The 19,243-nt window shown below is 41.8% G+C and overlaps 1 protein-coding gene across 1 annotated transcript in view; it reads left to right on the top strand.

The window, feature by feature from the left end:
- Positions 1-1,635: 1,635 nt before the first annotated feature.
- The window catches only part of LOC134444971 (uncharacterized), a gene marked incomplete at its 3' end in the record, with an annotated part of 63,371 nt that continues 45,763 nt past the window's right edge, over positions 1,636-19,243 (top strand). The window contains exon 1 of the mRNA XM_063194135.1: positions 1,636-1,652. Within this exon, the coding sequence (XP_063050205.1) occupies positions 1,636-1,652 (17 nt within the window). The remainder of the gene's footprint in view (positions 1,653-19,243) is intronic.

The following is a 19,243-nucleotide window of genomic DNA, read 5'->3' as shown; positions in this document are numbered from 1 at the left end:
TGTGACCCTGACTGTAGAAGTGAGACCCTGTTGATAGGGATGTTTCACAGTAAGACCCTCCCCCAACACAAGGAAAGAGTGTTGGCCTCACTGGCAGGGGAAGGTAATTGCCGTGTCGTTGTAATCACATGTGGTGTAATGTGTAATGTGGTGTAATGTGGTGGTAATGTATCACATGTGGTGATGTATGGTGTTCCTGGGGACTTAGAGTCAATTGTGCAACAGGTGGGGAGGGCTGGAAGGAATGGACAGTCATCACATGGCATCATTTACAACCCAGGACATAATTACAAAATTGACAAAGAGGTGAAGGAATTGCTTACTCTTGGAAAAACAACATGCATCAGGAAAGCTCTGTACTGCCATTTTGAAGCTGAGCCCTGTGGTGTTGAGCCAGCCCATCATTGTTGCACTTATTGCCAAAGTGTCTGCTCTTGTTCACCGGGCACATGCACAGAGCCCACCCCAGAATATGAACAGTCTCCCGGCAAGCCAACGAACCCGAGATCAAGGCACGTGACTGCAGAGGACAAGTACTTGATTGTTGACATGCTGAATGGATACAGAGACAGCCTAATAAGCCCATCTGCTCACCTCTTCAACTCACCTGAAGCTTGCACTGGATTTAGTCAACAACTAGAAGTGGACTCTGTGTTGAACCACTGTCAGTATATATTTGACCTGCCATACATAATTGCCAACATTCCTGTTTTCAAAATGGAACATGCAAGAGAGATTTTACAGATTGTAAGTGATGTGTTCGGAGATGTGGATATGGATCAGCTTGATGCTGAGTCTGATGCTGGTGCAGTAGGGGGACAAACTGTCCCAGATTTGTATTACTCTGGCTACTATGACAAAGCTGATGATGATTATGATTCTCTCAGGAGCAATGTTACGAGCTCTGAGTCCGACTATTAATACTTGTGCAGGTTTCTTATTGTACCTTTTTTAAAATTAGTAATTATTGTTGTATATATTCTAACACATCAACCTTTGTTTATAATAAAAATCTTGGCATTTGGAAAACTTGGGTTTTATAGGATGTTTTATTTCACAACAAGATGGGTTTAAAAACCATGGGTCTTTCAGTGACGTGTACTGTAAACAGTAGACATGCAATGTTGGGATGTCAGTATGTTCTATTTAAATACAGCACTGTAAGTACACAGCATAATGGAATAGAAGGACTGTCATACACAGTAAAATGCAAAATCTGAGAGTGCAGTACAACAAACAATGCCTATCATGAAAAATTGGCTATTGTAGTGCAAGAGATAATATTGGCATTGATGGTGAATAAAGACTATTAAATGTGGTAAAAGCCACATGACAAAGCACACTGCACAGCCAGTGTATGGGGTTGTTTTAACAAGGAAAATGTAAGCAGTCGGTTGCACTGCCATGTCATAGCCATGGTCAGACCAGTATCTGACCACCGCAATTACAACGAAAAATTACTAACTGGAGTGTGATCTGTTAACGGATTTGGTTTTGAAAATACAGAGGCTCTTCAAAAGGCTGTTTCCAGGGTATTGACTGAAAGAGTATTGTTGCTGTCAGTCATCCATTTAAAACAATTGAATCTTAATCATTTTAGTTGGTTTTAGATAATGTACAATATGATCTATTGTCATGGCTACTGACCAAAAGTACTGATTTGTATTAAAGAATAAAAAAACATTTAAAAGTTACAAGGTTTCTGCTGGACAGTGACAATATAATAGAATAAGTAACACCCAGTAAAAAGTACGTCAGTTTCTCAAAGAAGACAATTAACAAAACGCACAAAAAGATAAATCACAGTCCCTAGGTAGATGATTAGGTAAACATTACACAGTGCAAAAGATGTCAAAGTGCAGGTGAGATTAGGACAAGTATGAAGTGGAATACTGAAGTACACATATGAATGAATTATACTGCTACACCTCTCCAGTCTTTGAGCTTTCCATTCATCCATTTGTAAAGAGCATCCCAGTCCATTTTTGACTTTGTCCCATTTGGGGGACAAACTGGCATTTAGCTGGACGGATAGGAGGAATGTGCTGTACGCATACTGTGTATGTCCATAAGCTTTATAGATTAGTAGAGCGTCCTTGTAAAGGCGAATCAATCTCTCTCCATCTCCCTCTTTCACAGCGTCCAGCATGTTCATGAGTAGAAAGCCAAAGGACAACCGGGCCTGTGAATGCTGCCGTTTGCAGTCCCTGAGGCTTGTTGAAGCGGGCTGAGCAGGTGTCACGGGTGCCACAAGATGGTGAATCTTCTGTTCATGTGTCTCTCTGCTCTTTTTGTTGACATAAACCCTTGGGCATCCAGGTTGACGGCACGGAAGTCTCTCCTTAGCAGACCCTTGGGCGGCATCTGTCACTGCAGCTGGCTTGATGAAGGTGTGGGAGGACGTGTCCACAACCTCTGCCACTGAGTCATGGAGCCAGGTCCTTTTCTCCTCCTCTGTGCCCTCTCGGATCTGGTCTGGCACAACTCCAGCGGTTGCTGTGATGACATGTTGGAATATAGAACACAACATAGGATAGATGTCTTTAGTACATTGTAGCAGTGAGAGGCATGCTCGGCTTTTCATAGAACTGTTGGGTGCGCGTAAAAAGGTGTGCACATTTAGGATGGAAAAACTGTGCTTGCATGCGAAGTCTCATTATCTTAACCATTATGTCCCCAAGCAGATGCATTGCAGCCCTTAGGCCTCATCAGTGTGTCACACTGATGACGCACTGAAACGCATTAGCTTGTGGACATTGTGGTTTAAAAAATAAATAATGAGACAATTGTATGCAATTGTGGTTTTCTCCATTCTAAGTTTAGTACATTGTAACGAATGGGCAGTCTGGAGTAAAACCTTATTCCAAACCACATTGTTTTTACCTGTCAAATTCCCCCTAGGTTGGTTGAATGATCACCCGGTGGATTTGGACTTCTGCTGACTAGCTAGAAATGTAAAACCCACAATAGTATATGCCTTGTGTAGCCTCACAAGCCATAGGCTTCTTTAAGCAAATATGTCTTTCCATCTGACTTGTCATGTACATAACAGAATAATGATGATGATGATGATAATAATAATAAAGGACTGGGCTAATCAGTGGAAGACAAGTACCAAATCACTGCATTGCTGTAGCAATGACGAAGGAAGGGCAAAGACTGTGGAAAGTCTCGTCAAGTCAGGTTTACTTTATCACACACACACACACACACACACACACACACACACACACACACACACACACACACACACACACACACACACACACACGACTGTAAGCTGGCAAAACAGTTTCATTTCAGACATATCACAGTAGCCAAACTGGCAGTATAATATACATGATTATTATCTTATCTATATATATGGAATGCATAACAGGCCGTCATACACACAAGTTCATGCTTAACGTTGCTTTTCTTACCTCAGTCTCACTGACTCGTACGGGAGGTAAGCCAGTTCGAGATTTCTTTAGCTGTCGTGGGGTTTTAGATGGAGTTGGCTCCCGTTGTCGTTTGTCGACGGCGGCAGAGCCACCTTCATCTGTCTCCACCGCAGTCTCCTGGTCCTTCCACCTCTGCAGCACCGTAGAATCTTGCAGTAGCCGTGTTAAAACTGTGCAACATTTCCGGCAGACGCGAGATGACCGCTGCGGGGTTTCGTTTAAAGCCAAGCCAAGTTTTAACAATTGCGATGCCACGTTCAAGTCCTTGTTTTCGAATATAAACTTGCTGTTACTGATCACTCCACCAATCCTCAGGTTTGTCAGGCAAAGCCTGCAGCAATCATTCACAGCCATTTTTGTTGACCTGACGAATGGTGAATCGTGTTTTACTCCTCTTTCTTCGTCGTCGTCTTCTGTGGGGGATGGTGTGTTTACTACGGTCGAACGCACTTAACTTCCTGCTATGCACTCGGCGCACAAAGCATACGTCATGACAACCTGCAGCGATTGGATGAGAGCAGGTCCAATCGTTTCAAACTACAGCTAGGCTCCTAACTCCCGCCCCTTAATCGTTTGAAATCAATATTTCAATACGAATGGAAAGAAGTATTAAAGTCTGGCTTCTCGCCAGGCTAGTGCCGAGAGCCCTAAGTAACAGATTAAGATAGACATTACAATTTTGGTGACAGTAAGGTTATAGGCAGCGGTGTCGAACAGGGGGGGAAAACCCTGACTCATTCTTAGGGCCCAGACCACCTGGGGGGCCCACCGGGGGCCCTCCAATGGAAAATATTTTTCTTCTTTTGTTTTTTTAAAACATTATTTTAAAAATAATGTCAATACATGTTGGTAATTCATGTAATTCCAATGTTCTCTGGAAATAGGCCTACATCTGTTGAATTGGATACACTAGCCTGCAAATAGGATATATTCTATATCAGACACCCCCATTATCACGCTTTGGTTTAGTCCGCCCGCTCGCAGACTTTTGATTGTACAATATGCAAAATCAACACTCACTCACTTCATTATTAGGCAGTAAACGCAGCAGCCGGTTAGCAATGAAAGACGTCTAAAACACCAGGCTTTCACAAAAAGAATAGAAAGGCAAGAGAGACAGGGGAAACAAAATGAAGGAAAGCAACTGCAGCTGATTTCTTGCAAGAAAGGTGAGCCCAAATGTCAAAATTGCAGCCTACACAATAGGATAACTGGTTATCCCATTGAAGATTCAAGATTCAAGATTAGTTTATTACGTCTTATTATAGGTTTGAAGCCTATAAAGAGTACAAATTGTTGTGTTTTTCTTGTGTCCTCAAAAAGATTTTAAAAAATAAATATAAAAAAGAGGGGGGTGGGGGGTGGAAAAAGTGCAAAGAAAGTGCCTTGTTGTCTTCAGCATGAATTCAGTAATCTTATTGCTTGGTGGAAGAAACTACTTTGGAGTCTGGTAGTATGAGATTTCAGGCTTCTGTACCGTTTCCCAGATGGTAACATAGTAAACAGTCCATGGTTGGGGTGACTAGGATCAGCCAAGATTTTCTTTGCCTTCCTGATGCTCCTTCCCTCAAATAGCTCCAGTATGGAGGGTAAGTCACAGCCGCATATATTCTGAGCTGTACGCACAACCCTCTGAAGAGCTCTCCTGTTGGCTTGAGAGCAGTTCCCATACCATGCAGTAATGGTCCCCGTCAGAATGAAAGCCCATTGGGAAACTCCAACTCCCATTGTCATTGTGACACAGCACTCCACAGCACACAAGTGAACACTGCACACTGCACACAACGAAATTGCATTTATGCCTCACCCGTGCAAGGGGGCAGCCCTCAGTGGCGCCCCATGGGGAGCAGTGCGGTGGGACGGTACCATGCTCAGGGTACCTCAGTCATGGAGGAGGATGGGGGAGAGCACTGGTTGATTACTCCCCCCACCAACCTGGCGGGTCGGGAGTCGAACTGGCAACCTCTGGGATGCAAGTCTGACGCCCTAACCGCTCACCCATGACTGCCCAAGAATGCTCTCAATGGTGCCTCTGTAAAACGACCTCAGGATCTTGGGTCTCATCCCAAACTTTCTCAATCGTCTGAGGTGGTACAGACGTTGCTGGCTTTTTTTAACAATGCGCTGTGTGTGACTGTCCCAGGTGAGGTCCTCTGAGATGGTAACGCCAAGGAATTTAAAGTCTCTCACCCTCTCCACTGTCTCACCGTTGATGTTAATGGTTTCAAACTGGTGTTCTTTCCTCCTGAAGTCAACTATTAATTATTTTGTCTTGGACACATTCAGAGACAAGGTGTTACACCACTCCATGAGGTTGTTTATTTCTTCCCTGTAGGCTGTTTCATCATTGTTTGAGATTAAACCGATAACAGTGGTATCATCTGCAAACTTGATGATGGTGTTGTTGTTGTGTATAGCCACACAGTCATGCGTATATAGAGAGTAGAGGAGAGGGCTCAGAACGCAACCTTGCGGAGCTCCCGTGCTGATGGTCAAGGAGGATGATGTGATGGAGCCCATTCTCACCACCTGTTTCCGTGCTGAGAGGAAGTCTAGTATCCAGCTGCAAAGGCCACTGTGAATTCCTAGACTCCGGAGTTTGTCGTCGAGTATGCTGGGCACAATGGTGTTAAAGGCTGAACTATAGTCCACAAACAGCATCCTTACATAGGTGTCTTTTTTCTCCAGGTGTGTTAGGGAGGTGTGCAGTGCGCTGGTGATGGCATCATCAGTTGATCTGTTCTGTCTGTAGGCAAACTGGTGACAGTCAAGCGTAGGTGGAATCATTTCGCAGATGATGTTCTTCACAAGCCTTTCAAAACATTTACTCACGATGGGGGTGAGGGCTACAGGTCGCCAATCGTTCAAGCTGGTGATTTGTTTTTTCTTAGGCACTGGAACAATGATAGATGACTTAAAGCTGCTTGGCACCACACACATGGACAGGGAGAAGTTGAAGATGTCTGTAAACACACCAGCCAGTTGCTCTGAACACACTTTGATTACACGGCCTGGAATCCCATCAGGTCCTGCTGCTTTCCGAATGTTGACTTGTTTGAAGGATTTCTGCACATCAGACACTGTGAGCATTAGGCCTGGGTCAGAGAAGTGAGAAAAGGAGGGGGCTCTTACTGGAGGTTTGGTGTTGACCTCAAAACGTGTATAGAACTGGTTCAGCTCGTCTGCAAGTGAGGGATGAGAGACTTGGATGTTGGACTTTTTCCCCTTCAGATCTGAAATCATGTGCAGTCCCTGCCACATATTTCTTGAGTCATTCCCTTCCAGCTGTTCCTCAATCTTATGCCTATATTCTCTTTTTGCTGCTTTGATTGTTTTTCGCAGGTCATATCTGGCTTTTTTCTCCAGCTCTTTGTTTCCAGAGGCAAATGCACTATCCCGGGCTCTTAGAGCAGATTTAACGTCGTTATTTATCCATGGTTTTTGATTTGGATACATTTTGACAGTTTTTGATGGAACAATGTCTTCAACACACTTCTGAATGAATCCAGTGACTGTCTCTGTGTATTCATTTATATCCCCATTAGATGCTTCACGGAACATGTCCCAATCAGTGCATTCAAAGCAGCCTTGCTGATTCATCAGACCAGCAGCTAACTGTTTTGACAGTGGGTGGGCTCTGTTTTAGTTTCTGCTTGTAAGCTAGAAGGAACAGGATTGAGGAATGATCCGATTTGCCAAACGGTGCGCGGAGGAGGGGCTTGTACCCATCGCGGAAGGGAGTATAGCAGTGGTCTAATATGCTATTTCCACGTGTGTTTACATCTATATGCTGGAAGTATTTGGGCAGTATCTTTCTCAGAGAAGCGTGGTTAAAGTCGCCTGCAACGATAAAGGCAGCCTCTGGATGTAAGTTCTCAATTTTGCTGATAGTTGCGTACAGTTCTTTTAGCGCGAGCTTTGCATCCGCTTGCGGTGGAATGTATACTGCGGTTGCTACAACAGCTGTAACAGCTGTGAATTCTCTTGGTAACCAGAATGAATTCGTGTGGCCTTCTGTGATAGCCGAAGTCAAATGAAATCAATGTTGGCTATCATTGTGATAGAACCCATATTTGTCTTTGATATAGCCTATTCATAACAAGTGTCCCAAAAGACCAACATGGGTCGATGTTGGTTCAAATATCCAAATGATAGCAAAGCTATTTGTAAAATGAATCCCACTCAATTTCAGAAAATGTCACGAACGTGAAGATGCCCCCTGTCGCAGCAGGTGCAAATGGTGTGAACTTGAGAGAAGGTGAGCCTATTTTAGCTAATATCCTAGTCTTGAAGAAAAGCAGTTTCTCAACCGGGTGCAATGCTGCCCGCCCTGGTCATCAAATTTGCAGATTGATTCTCGTAACGATATGAATATTAATCGACGTCATGTTCATCAGTTGCCAATGTCAAGGTGGCGGTGCGAACAGCTGTCAGTCTTGAACCTTCATTCTGCTTTTATTTTGCGGTCTCAACACTCTCAATAGGAAAGCTCTGGTTACTTGGCCATGTCTCTGACCATATAGCTGTTATAGCTGAAGTGTGGTAGAATAATGACGAGATTTTGATGCAGTAGCCTAATAAATAATGATTTCAAAGAAATAAATATAGCCTAACTTCGGGGTGCCCTGACTAAAAGGTTGAGAATAACGACATCAAATCCAAACAGCGATAGCCTACTTTTGTTCTATTTACTTTGCTTTACAGCAGGTTTTAAGCGACATTTTGAAGTCAGCTTCTGCCAGTAGCCTAGGCTAAATCACAGCTGATTCTCTGTTCCTTGCTCTCCCAAACACTGATATGGGCAAACGTGACGTGCGTGTGGGGCAGTGCAAGTGAACGAATGTGTGCGCGAGCGCATGTGTTTCTGTTCATCGATGCACATTGAAGAAAGATCAGTTCAACATACCAATGTCTCATGTGTCCATAGTAGGCCTGGGCGATATGGACAAAAATGTATATCACGATATGGATTATTTTATATCACGATAGCGATGTGTATCACTTCATCTTTCACAAATCTTTCATCGCCTGTTTTCACCAGTCATCTCGTTTCCCAATGTGAGAGTCCCACGAACCAAGAACACCACAGATGCGCAAATTGCGGCCATAAACAGCAAGGTTCACGTTAGCCAACTGTGGCCGGACATTGGCATGAATGACCGGCAAAATAAAATGTGACTGGACAAAATGTCTGAAAAAAATGACTGTAATTAGTCAGTAAATTATATTAGCGCATTTTAAATAGGCCTACTTAATGTTACAAAATACCAGTAGGCCTAATATGAAACTGAACAAAGCTGAAAATATTTGTGAATAGCCTATGTAAGAACTTGTTATAAACAGCAGCACGCAATAGCCTATTGCTTGCTCTCGTCCCCACCAGCGTTGTCCCCAACCACGTTATGCTTCCCAATAATCACTTGACTCACGCTGGTTGCTGTCGAGGAACAATTCTGTTTGTTGTATTTTTACCAATATATCAGTGAACACAACAAAGGGCATTGCATTTGCAAAACCGTTTCATGCCCAGAAGTCAAACCTAACTGTTTGGGACTCAATGGCATGCGCAGCATCATAGCATCGAGTCACTTTAACTTTTAGCCTACCTCTGCTGAAAAATGGTGGTGGATTTCCAAGTAGGCTACAGAGGGTCAAGTTAAACATTTCAGAGAATGATGTGCTCACGAGAAGTCCCAGTGAAAGTGCACGAAGGGCTTTATAACTGTTTTCATCACCGGCCAAAATGTGTAGCCCATAGTGCGTCGTACGGAACGTGTCAATTCCATTACTTTTGAGATCCATTGCAAAGCAGAAGAGGTTGTGTAGTTCTAGGAGAGATGCGCTTCACAGAAGCGCAAGGGGGAGGGCGGCTCGGAGGGGAAGTCTCGTGCTCAGAATCTACAAAACAGCGGAGGTAGGAATGCCAAACTTCACCGCAGCATCTAGTTGGCTCATTTTTGGTAAGTTGTCCAACGCCTTTTTCCAGCCATGATTCGCACGCTTGCTGCCCGGTGCTCGTCACGTTAGCTGGCAAGGCAGTGGCAAAGACACTTTTCCGATGGACAAGTTTTCTTTTCCTGTACCACCTAAAGAATATATCTTTGATTCTATACCATCTGGTATCAGGTTTCTTCTTGACACCTGTCCGAAAGGTCTTTGTCAGTCTCCGCCAGACTTTAATCCCTCTTCTCTCTTTATTGATGGTAAGCTGTTTATCAGCAATGAGTTCTCTAACAAAAAAATAAGATCTATCCTGTTGACACATAGTAGTTCCACCCCTGCTTGTGTTAGTTACTGGAATAATAATTTTGAAAATATCGATTGGTTAAGATTTTGGTCACTCAGGAAACAATTTATGATCACAAATAAAGTGGCTGAAGTCTCTTTCAAGATTATACATAGGTGTTACCCTTGTAACCATAGGCTGTCAATATTCTCCCCCATTTCTCCTGATTGCTCTTTCTTTCTCACCCTGAAACTGTGGAACATTTATTTTGGAGCTGTAACTACTCAAAAGTGTTCTGGTTCTTTTTTGCTGACTTTATTAATGAATGTATCGACAAGGACTTTACTCTGACCATGGAGGTCATGTATTTTGGTGCTCCAGAGGACACAAACACTATCACAAAACGGGACTATCTTATGAATCTATTTCTATTTTTGGCTAAATTTTTTATTCACAAATGTAAAGTTCAAAAATGAAAACCTTTACTTTTCATTTTAAAGAAGGATTTAAAACAGTATTTATCTTCAATTGATCACTCAATGTGCCCTAATGCAATTAATACACATTTAAAATGTGCGATGTATAACATCCGTAATCATCTCTAGTTTATTTTTGTGTATGTTATGTTTGTGTGTCTTTATACTTCCACAACATTTAATGAAAATCCTACTACATTTAGGTTGTGGATGTATAGCTGTTATATGTAAACGTGAATCTATTTTTTGTATCAGATCCTTTTCTCAATAAAAAAAAATAAAAGAGACACTTTTCCGGGTACTGCACTCTAGGGGGCGCCAACCGAGGAGTGACTGCAGACTCAAAGAGTCAAACAGACTGAATAGGCTGCGTGCGCTCTCTCGACAGCATACGACTAGAAATAAATCATAGGAGTAAAACAATAAAATAGCCTAGTTTGGCCCACAAGTAGTTTTAAAATTATTTTTTTGCACATGTTTACAATCATAAAATGGCTATATTATGAGGTGAAATTATATTAAAATGTGTATTAGCTGTAATAATGAAAATATTTTTTTATCACGATATAAACGATAGAGGAGAAAGGTCACGATAGACACGTTTCTCTCGTCCTCACGATATGTCTCGTCATATCGCCCAGCCCTAGTCCATAGTGCACGAAATAGTAGGCTAAAAGCATTGAGAAGAGAGATTTAGGCCTACCAGTCTCTCTCCTCCCCCTCACACCATAGTGATGAAGTGATTAAAAGTCATCCCTATGAATATGATAGCCTACTTTTCATAACTGGTAATGTGAAAGATTAAGGCAAGGCAAGGCAAGGAAAGTTTATTTATATAGCGCATTTCATACACAGGTGCAACTCAATGTGCTTCACAAAGTTAACAAATGTAAATGAAAGGAAACAGGGAAGAAAGAAGGAAATGAATTAGAGTCAAAAAACATTTAAAACATTAAGATAAAACATAAGGTAAAAATAATAATAAAATAAAACATAAATAAACATAAAAATAAAAATAATAATTATAGTCTTCAGAATTTAACTGTTCGACGACAGAGGAGTCTGGTCTCCTTTTTTCCGTTTACCTGATAGAGTCTAGAATTGTCAGGGTTTTGTCTTCTCTTATTTTACCGTCTTTTCATTCAATCTTCAGAATTTAACTGTTCGACGACAGAGGAGTCTGGCCTCCTTTTTTTACGCAGTCTTCAGAATTTAACTTATTTTACCGTCTTTTCATTCAATAATTTAAGCTAGGGGAAAGCATCTGAGAACAGCTTTGTCTTGAGTCTAGATTTAAAGCTATCAATAGTGGGTGCATTTTTCGCATTCTTTGAAGCATAGAAGCTAAAGGCTGCCTCTCCACACTTTGTTTTGACTTTTGGGATCACCAGCAAATTCTTCTCCGTTGACCTTAGTGATCTGGTCGGTGCATACAGCTGAAACATATCCAGTAGATATGTGGGTCCCATTCCATTTAATGATTTAAACACAAGTAGCATTGCCTTAAAATCAATTCTGTAGCTTACTGGGAGCCAATGCAGCGATCTTAAAATTGGAGTAATGTGGTCAAACTTCCTTGTCTTTGTAAGAACCCTTGCAGCTGCATTTTGTACCAGTTGAAGCTGTTTAATGGTCTTATTGGGGAGGCCAGTAAAAAGACTGTTACAGTAATCAACTTTACTAGAAATGAAGGCATGTGTAGACATAAGGCCCCTACATTTAGAGACATTTTTTATGTGATAAAATGCAGACTTAGTAATAGCTTTCATGTGACTGTTGAAATTTAGGTCACTGTCAATGAGGACCCCAAGATTTTTAACTGTTTCCCTTGGTTTCAGTCCCTTCGTTTCAAGGATAGTAGCAATCTTTTGTCTCTCCTCTCTTTTCCCAAATATAATTACTTCAGTTTTTTCTGTGTTCAGCTGGAGGAAATTGTGAGACATCCATTTGTTAATTTGGTCCATGCAATGATAGAGTGATTCAAGGGGGGTGTAGTCATTGGGGGACATAGATAAGTAGAGCTGGGTATCATCCGCATAGCTATGGTAATTTATGGAGTTATTCTCGATAATGTGTCCCAGTGGCAACATATACAGATTGAACAGTAGTGGTCCCAGAATGGAGCCCTGGGGGACCCCACAATCCAGAGACATCGGTGATGAAGTATGTCTTCCAATGGCGACAAAAAAAACGTCTTTGTTGTAAGTACGATTTTAACCAGTCGATCACTATGCCTGTAAAGCCAACCCAGTGTTCCAGTCTATGTAGTAGTATAGAATGATTAACTGTATCGAAAGCTGCACTTAAATCGAGTAGCACCCAGACAGATGATTTGCCAGCATCAGAATTCAATCTTATGTCATTCATAACTTTAATAAGAGCTGTTTCAGTGCTGTGGTAGGCACGGAAACCTGATTGAAACTTATCAAAATAGCTATTAGACATTAGAAAAACAATTTTTTCTATTATTTTACCCATGAATGGTAGATTGGATATGGGCCTATAGTTGTTTAGTACCAGTGCATCCAGGTTGTTCTTTTTCAGTAAGGGTTTCACAACTGCTTCTTTCAGACAGCCTGGGAATATGCCTGTTTGTAGTGAGGTGTTGATGATCTGAAGTACATCTGGTGATATTAGATGTAAGATGGATTTGAAGAAGGCTGTTGGTAGAATATCTAAGTCAGATGTAGAGGAGCTAAGACTTTGTACCGTTCTATTAAGAATGTCCACATCAACTAAATGAAAATTTCTCATGAGGTTAGGATTTAACTTCACCGTAGCAAGTTGGTCCGAATCTTGGGTCGGTTGCACATGTGTGAGTATGTTTGTACGTATTTTTTCAATCTTTCCTTTGAAAAAGGATGCAAACTCATTGCATTTGCTGACTGAGAGGGCATTTGATTTGGGGGCCTTGCTAGCTTTTCCACAGTGCCAAACAGGACGCGTGCATTATTAATATCTCTGTTAATTATGTCAGAGAAAAAAGATTGTCTAGCTTTAGCAATTTCTTGGTTGTATTTCGAGAGTGTGTGTTTATAGATTTGGTAGTGGACTTCAAGTTTGGATTTACGCCACTGTCTTTCAGCCCTCCTGCATTCTTGCTTTAGCAATATAACTGTGGGATTCATTCTCCAAGGTGCTTTTTTATGTCCCACTGTTTTGATTTTTTCGGGGGCAATAACATCCATAATATGGGTCATCCTTGCATTAAAATTAACCATGAGATCATCAGCATTCTCTGAAGTTTGACTTTGGATCTCTGAAAGTGCTTGCTGAAAGAGTGAGGCTGTCTCACAGTTGATTATACGTTTTTTGACTGTAACAGATTCCCTTTGAACATGAGGGTACATAGAAACATCAGGAAAAAATACAGTAATGGTCAGAAAAGCCATAGTCTTTGACACTAGCACAAGCATTGAGGCCTTTTGTTATTATTAGGTCTAGAGTGTGACCTTGGTTGTGTGTTGGTCCTGTTACATGCTGTGTAAGGCTAAAAATGTCAATAAGACTTAAAAATTCCTTAGCATAGACATTCTCTAAGTCGTTGACGTGGAAATTGAATTCGCCTGATATAAACAAGCTTTCATAGTCCACACAAACATTCGACAACAGCTCACCAAATTCCTCTAAGAAGAGTGGTGCAGAAAGTCTTGGAGGTCTGTAGATAGTTAATAACAGTATGTCAGAAGAACATTTTAGAACTGCAGCTAAGTATTCAAAAGATGAAAATTCACCTAGTGCTGTCTTTTGACATTGAAACAGTGCCTTGAAAATAATTGCTATCCCCCCTCCATGTTTATTCTGCCTTTCTGTACTAATGAAATGAAAGTGTGGCGGAGTTGCTTCTATAAGTGTGATAGAACTAGTGCACTGTTTCCCATAAATTGAGGAAACTATGGCGGCCCGCCATAGTTTAAATGTGGCCGCCATAGTTTACGAAAATGTAAATGTAACTGTAACTGTAACTTTTTTTTTTTTTTTTTTTTAAACGATTTCCGTTTTTGTTAAAAACGATTTGAATTACGATTTCCATCGCATTTTCCTCCTGGAGTAAATACATCCTATAGAGAAAACCACAAGTGTTTGAAAGACAGAGGGATCAAAAGCCTAGTCAAGTTGTTGTAGTTAACTTGGCTTTGGGAGCAATATAAAAAACCTTCAGAGAAGGGACAATTGGGATGAGTTTACTAATAGACAGGTCATCAGCTGGAAAAATTAGGCCTTTCGTCCTACCGCACTTTTCTCTGTGCATTACTGACCAGAAGCCCTATTGGAAGAAATTAAAACATGGGGCCACGTCAATTTTTGCTCAGAATTCAATATGGCCGCCATTTTCCAAAATGACTTGTTTTCATGCATTATTACATTGTACTATAAGGTGATATTCATGAAAGATTAACTACTTTCAGCACTATTCTGTCCTATTTCCTTACATATATGTTTACAAAGGTTGACTAAACTAAAACAAATGAAAATAAAGTTGGCCACCTTGCAATATCCAAAGGAAAGTGCTGAAAATAATGATTGAAATGCACATACAGAGTCTATGGCTGGGAAAATTAGGCCTATTGCACAGTGGATTACAGACCAGAAGGCCTATTGAAAAAGATTAAAACGTGGGGCCATCTATGTCCTCCAAAATTCAAAATGTTCTCTGTTTTTCAGAATGACAGACTTTCACACATTTTACTCAATACTGTAAGGCCATAATTATCAATAAAGATTACATATTTTTCAGTTAAATTGTCCTATCTCCTTACAGACGTGAGTATAAAGGTTGTCTAGAAAAAGGCATGAATATATATATCTTGCCACTTTGAAATATCCAAAGGAATGTTGTCAAATGATTGAATTTCACACACAGTGGACTGCTGAAAAAAGGCATATGTCCTGCCAAACTGTGTGTGTGTGTGTGTGTGTGTGTGTGTGTGTGTGTGTGTGTGTGTGTGTGTGTGTGTGTGTGTGTGTGAGTGAGTTTGTGTGTGTGTGTGTGTGGTGTGTTGTGTGTGTGTGTGTGTGTGTGTGTGTGTGTGTGTGTGTGTGTGTGTGTGTGTGTGTGTGTGTGTGTGTGTGTGTGTGTGTGTGTGTGCATGCGTTTGTGTGTGTATGTGTGTGTGCTTGAGTGCACTTTTCTCAAGTGTGTGTGGCCAGTGTGCTTCTTTACATACACTGACATAGACACAGTAGACCGGATGTGTGTGTGTTGGGAGGGGGTAAGGTGGGGGGGGTAGTGTGGACCGAAAGATGCGGAGGAGCGGGGGATGAATGAGGGGGCAGAGTGGGGGGTGAGGGGGAATGAGTCGAGTTGAATTAGGGGGTGGGGGGCAGAATAGTGTGGGGGGGGCATGAGTGAGGTGGTGGGGGGGGGGGAATAGTGTGGGAGGGATTCAGAGGGGCAGATTAGTGTGTGTGTGTGTGTGGGGGGGGGGGGGGGGGGGGGGGGTGGGTGGGGGGGGGGCGGGGCAGCGGTTGGGGGGGGGGGGGGGAGGGGGGGGGGGGGGGGGGGGGGGGGGGGGGGCGGTGGGGGGGGGGGGGGGGGGGGGGGGGGGGGGGGGGGGGGTTGGGGGGGTGGGGGGGGGGGTAAGTTGAGTGAGGGGGTAGGGGAGGCGTGGGATACGCGTGGGCACACACGCACACACACTCACCCTTGCTTTATGCAAAAAAAAATGTAGGCCTGAAAAACTTTTGGTCAGTAATCTAATGTGAAAAGTTTGGCAGGTGAATATTTTTCAGCAGTCAACTGTGTATGTGTAATTCAATCATTTTCTGACAACAATCCTTAGGATATTTCAAAGGGGCAAGATATATATGAAGAGCTCTTTTCCAAAACGCTATATCCACCATTTTTGACTTTTTGCATTTTAATATTGGAATTGACTGTTAAGAAGTCCTATAATCTATGTGTGAATTCTTGCCATTAAAATGTTTTCAGAACATACTTTTTAAACCTCTATAAAATGCATTTTGCAATGCAATTCAATGGAAAGCCCAATACAAAAATGTCAATTAACTAACATTCTATAAAATGGATATATCTCATGTTGGAAAAGAGCCCTTCATATTTACATCATTCTGTTGCCAACCTTTGTACTACTCACGTCTATAGATAGGAGATAGGACAGAATTTCACTGAAAATAGGTTGTCTTTATTGATAATTATGGTCTTAAAGTATTGAGAAAAATGTATGAAAGTCTGCCATTCCAAGTCTGCTAACAGAGAACATTTTGAATTTTGGAGCACATTTGAGATGGCAACCAGCTGGTGAATCTTTTTCAATAGGCCTTCTGGTCTGTAATCCACTGTGAAAACCCTGACAGGACAATAGGCCTCCCAGCCATAGACTCTGTACGTGCATTTCAATCATTATTTTCAGCACTTTCCTTTAGATATTGCAAGGTGGCCAACTTTATTTTCATTTGTTTTAGTTTAGTCAACCTTTGTAAACATGTATGTAAGCAAATAGGACAGAATAGTGCTGAAAGTAGTTAATTGTTCATGAATATCACCTTATAGTACAATGTAATAATGCATGAAAACAAGTCATTTTGGAAAATGGCGGCCATATTGAATTCTGAGCAAAAATTGACGTGGCCCCATGTTTTAATTTCTTCCAATAGGGCTTCTGGTCAGTAATCCACAGAGAAAAGTGCGGTAGGACGAAAGGCCTAATTTTCCCAGCTGATGACCTGTCTATAACACTCCCCAGGCTTTGTTTTACAGTTGTGATGAGTTAGGTGACAGGCCTTCATTAACACAGCAGAGGAGACATCGGGCTGCATATAGAAATAAATGTGTAATGAATGTGAATATAGACATAAATGTGTAATATGTTGTTCAGCCCTTTTAATGGGAGGAATTTTGAAAAACTGGATTCACTGTACTGCATTTTTTGACAATGACAATGTACTACTATTATACATGTCAATATAATGGAAAAAAGGAGGCGCACACAAGACTTGTGTGAAAAAGTGTATTGAAGCCGAAAATATACGAGACATTGAGAATGGACTAGCTCCGAAACGTCTGTCTCTCCAGTTAACCTTAGACTTCTGTTGTATATTTTCGGCTTCAATACACTTTTTCACACAAGTCTTGTGTGCGCCTCCTTTTTTCCATTATTTTGAGTGATTACTACTTTTTTGGGAGTAGGGATACAAACGATTAATCGATTAATCGACTTCAATCGATCAATGCATTAATCGATTAAAAAACATTAATCGCAATTAATCGACAATTCAACTGACAAGAGACCCAGGTGAAATGGGCATGTGAAGAGTGTGTGTGAAGAGGGGGGTGAAGAGTGGGAATATCTAAATCGACTTTGTATTAAAGAATTGAAATAAATTTAATTTGGTTAATTTAAATGTGGTATTTTATCTCATTTTTTAATTAATTTGTAGTTTTATTTTTCGAGAAACATTGAGATTTCGGGGGGAAAACGCAGCTTTGTCAATTAATCGTAAGTCGATCGATAAGGCTATCAACTAATGATTAATTAATTAATCGATAATTTGCATTCCTATTTGGGAGTGCTCGCACCAAGCAATACACGAGCATTAAGTTCAAGGCGCAGACGCCGACCTTTGTTGGTCTTTTTGTCATCTACTATTATAACTTACATGTCATGGGTAAAATCTTATGTAGGCTGATTTCTCAAAATATAAATGGCTGAAATGTACTGTAGGCCCAGGCCTATAGTTTCTCCATGCGCCAATGTCATACTGTACTCATTGTTTTGCCGTTTTGCATTTACGCTGCGTGAATACAATCCACCCCCCCAAAGAAAGGCTCGCATGAGAAGACCCCCCCCCCCCCCCCCCCCCCCCCAAAAAAAAAATCCCTGCTGCCCCCATAGTTTCCAAAATTTATGTGGGAAACACTGTAGTGGATTTTTCCAGCCATGTTTCAGTTAAAAATAAAAAATAAAGGTTGTGGGTACAGATAAACTCATCTGGCATTCTGTAAAGCTAATTTAACATTGAGCATTGGAGGCATTTCCACTGTGGTATTCCGTTTTTTTGGGACAAATCTGAGATTTTCCATGCTTGCCCTCTTGAGGAAATATATACGTGTCCTCAAGAGACTTCGCTTAGTTGTTAGAACTGGAATAAGATTGTCCACGAGTCCCCTTATCTGCTTATTTTCAAAACCACTGTTACTATGTGGGTAGGGACCCAGTTGATATCAGACTGTGCTTTCAACAAGGTCATCATCACTGATACTATTTTACTCCAGAGCACAGACAGATGGTGGTGGGGCCCTGCCTTTTTTGGGTGCAGTCATGGATGGAAGTAACCTTTCAGATTTTGGGGTAGAATGAGGTTGACCTTGATAAATATCCGCATAGGAAGCTTGGTAGGAATCTCTGGGGGTAGAAAAGGTAGATCTGGCAAAGGGGAGTAGTCTCGCCATAGTTGCTGGAAATCTCAGTCTGGGAGATGAAGATGGTGTTTCGTCGTTCCGGAAAGGTTGTGATTCCATTGGTGATTGCATTTTGTCGCCGTTGCCAGGGCTTGATGTTGGTGGCTGCGTTTCACCACATCTGGGGGCGATTTTGGTTTTGAGGAAACCACATTTCCTGTTTCCTGTGTTGACAGTCGCTTTTTGGCAGACCTGGGTGGTGGTATTGATGATGCCGATGGCATTTTGGCAGTCCGACAAGGAGGTGAATACTTGATCTCCAGCGAGCGGTTTGCTGACAGTTTCTGTGACAGGTCTTCCAGCTGTTCCGAAAGCTGGTTCAATTTGTGGCGAGTTCTGTGTGTTGGTGGGTCAGTCATGCCGTTGTTTTCCACATGAGCAGAGAGGGACTTGGCTACGTCATCTGTGTGTGTGCTTTCGCCAGTCTGTGGCTCAGTTTGCACACTGGCAGGGACAGAGGGCTTGTTGAAATGCCCATGTGTCTGAGTGGATACAGATACAGGTCGCTTATCAGCGCCCAAGGTCTCAATGCTGTAAACAAACTGGTCTGTCAACACTTTGGCGCCGGTCCAACTCAGTTCTGCACTGTTTTGTTTGAAAAGTACAGAGCATCTCCAGAAACGGTCGAAGTTGTCAACAAAGCTGATACCGTTGGATCTGCATGTCCTTGACAGCC

This window comes from Engraulis encrasicolus, chromosome 3, assembly GCF_034702125.1.
Source record: "Engraulis encrasicolus isolate BLACKSEA-1 chromosome 3, IST_EnEncr_1.0, whole genome shotgun sequence".
In the NCBI taxonomy this organism is placed as follows: domain Eukaryota; kingdom Metazoa; phylum Chordata; class Actinopteri; order Clupeiformes; family Engraulidae; genus Engraulis; species Engraulis encrasicolus.
This window is presented reverse-complemented; position numbering and strand designations above follow the sequence as displayed.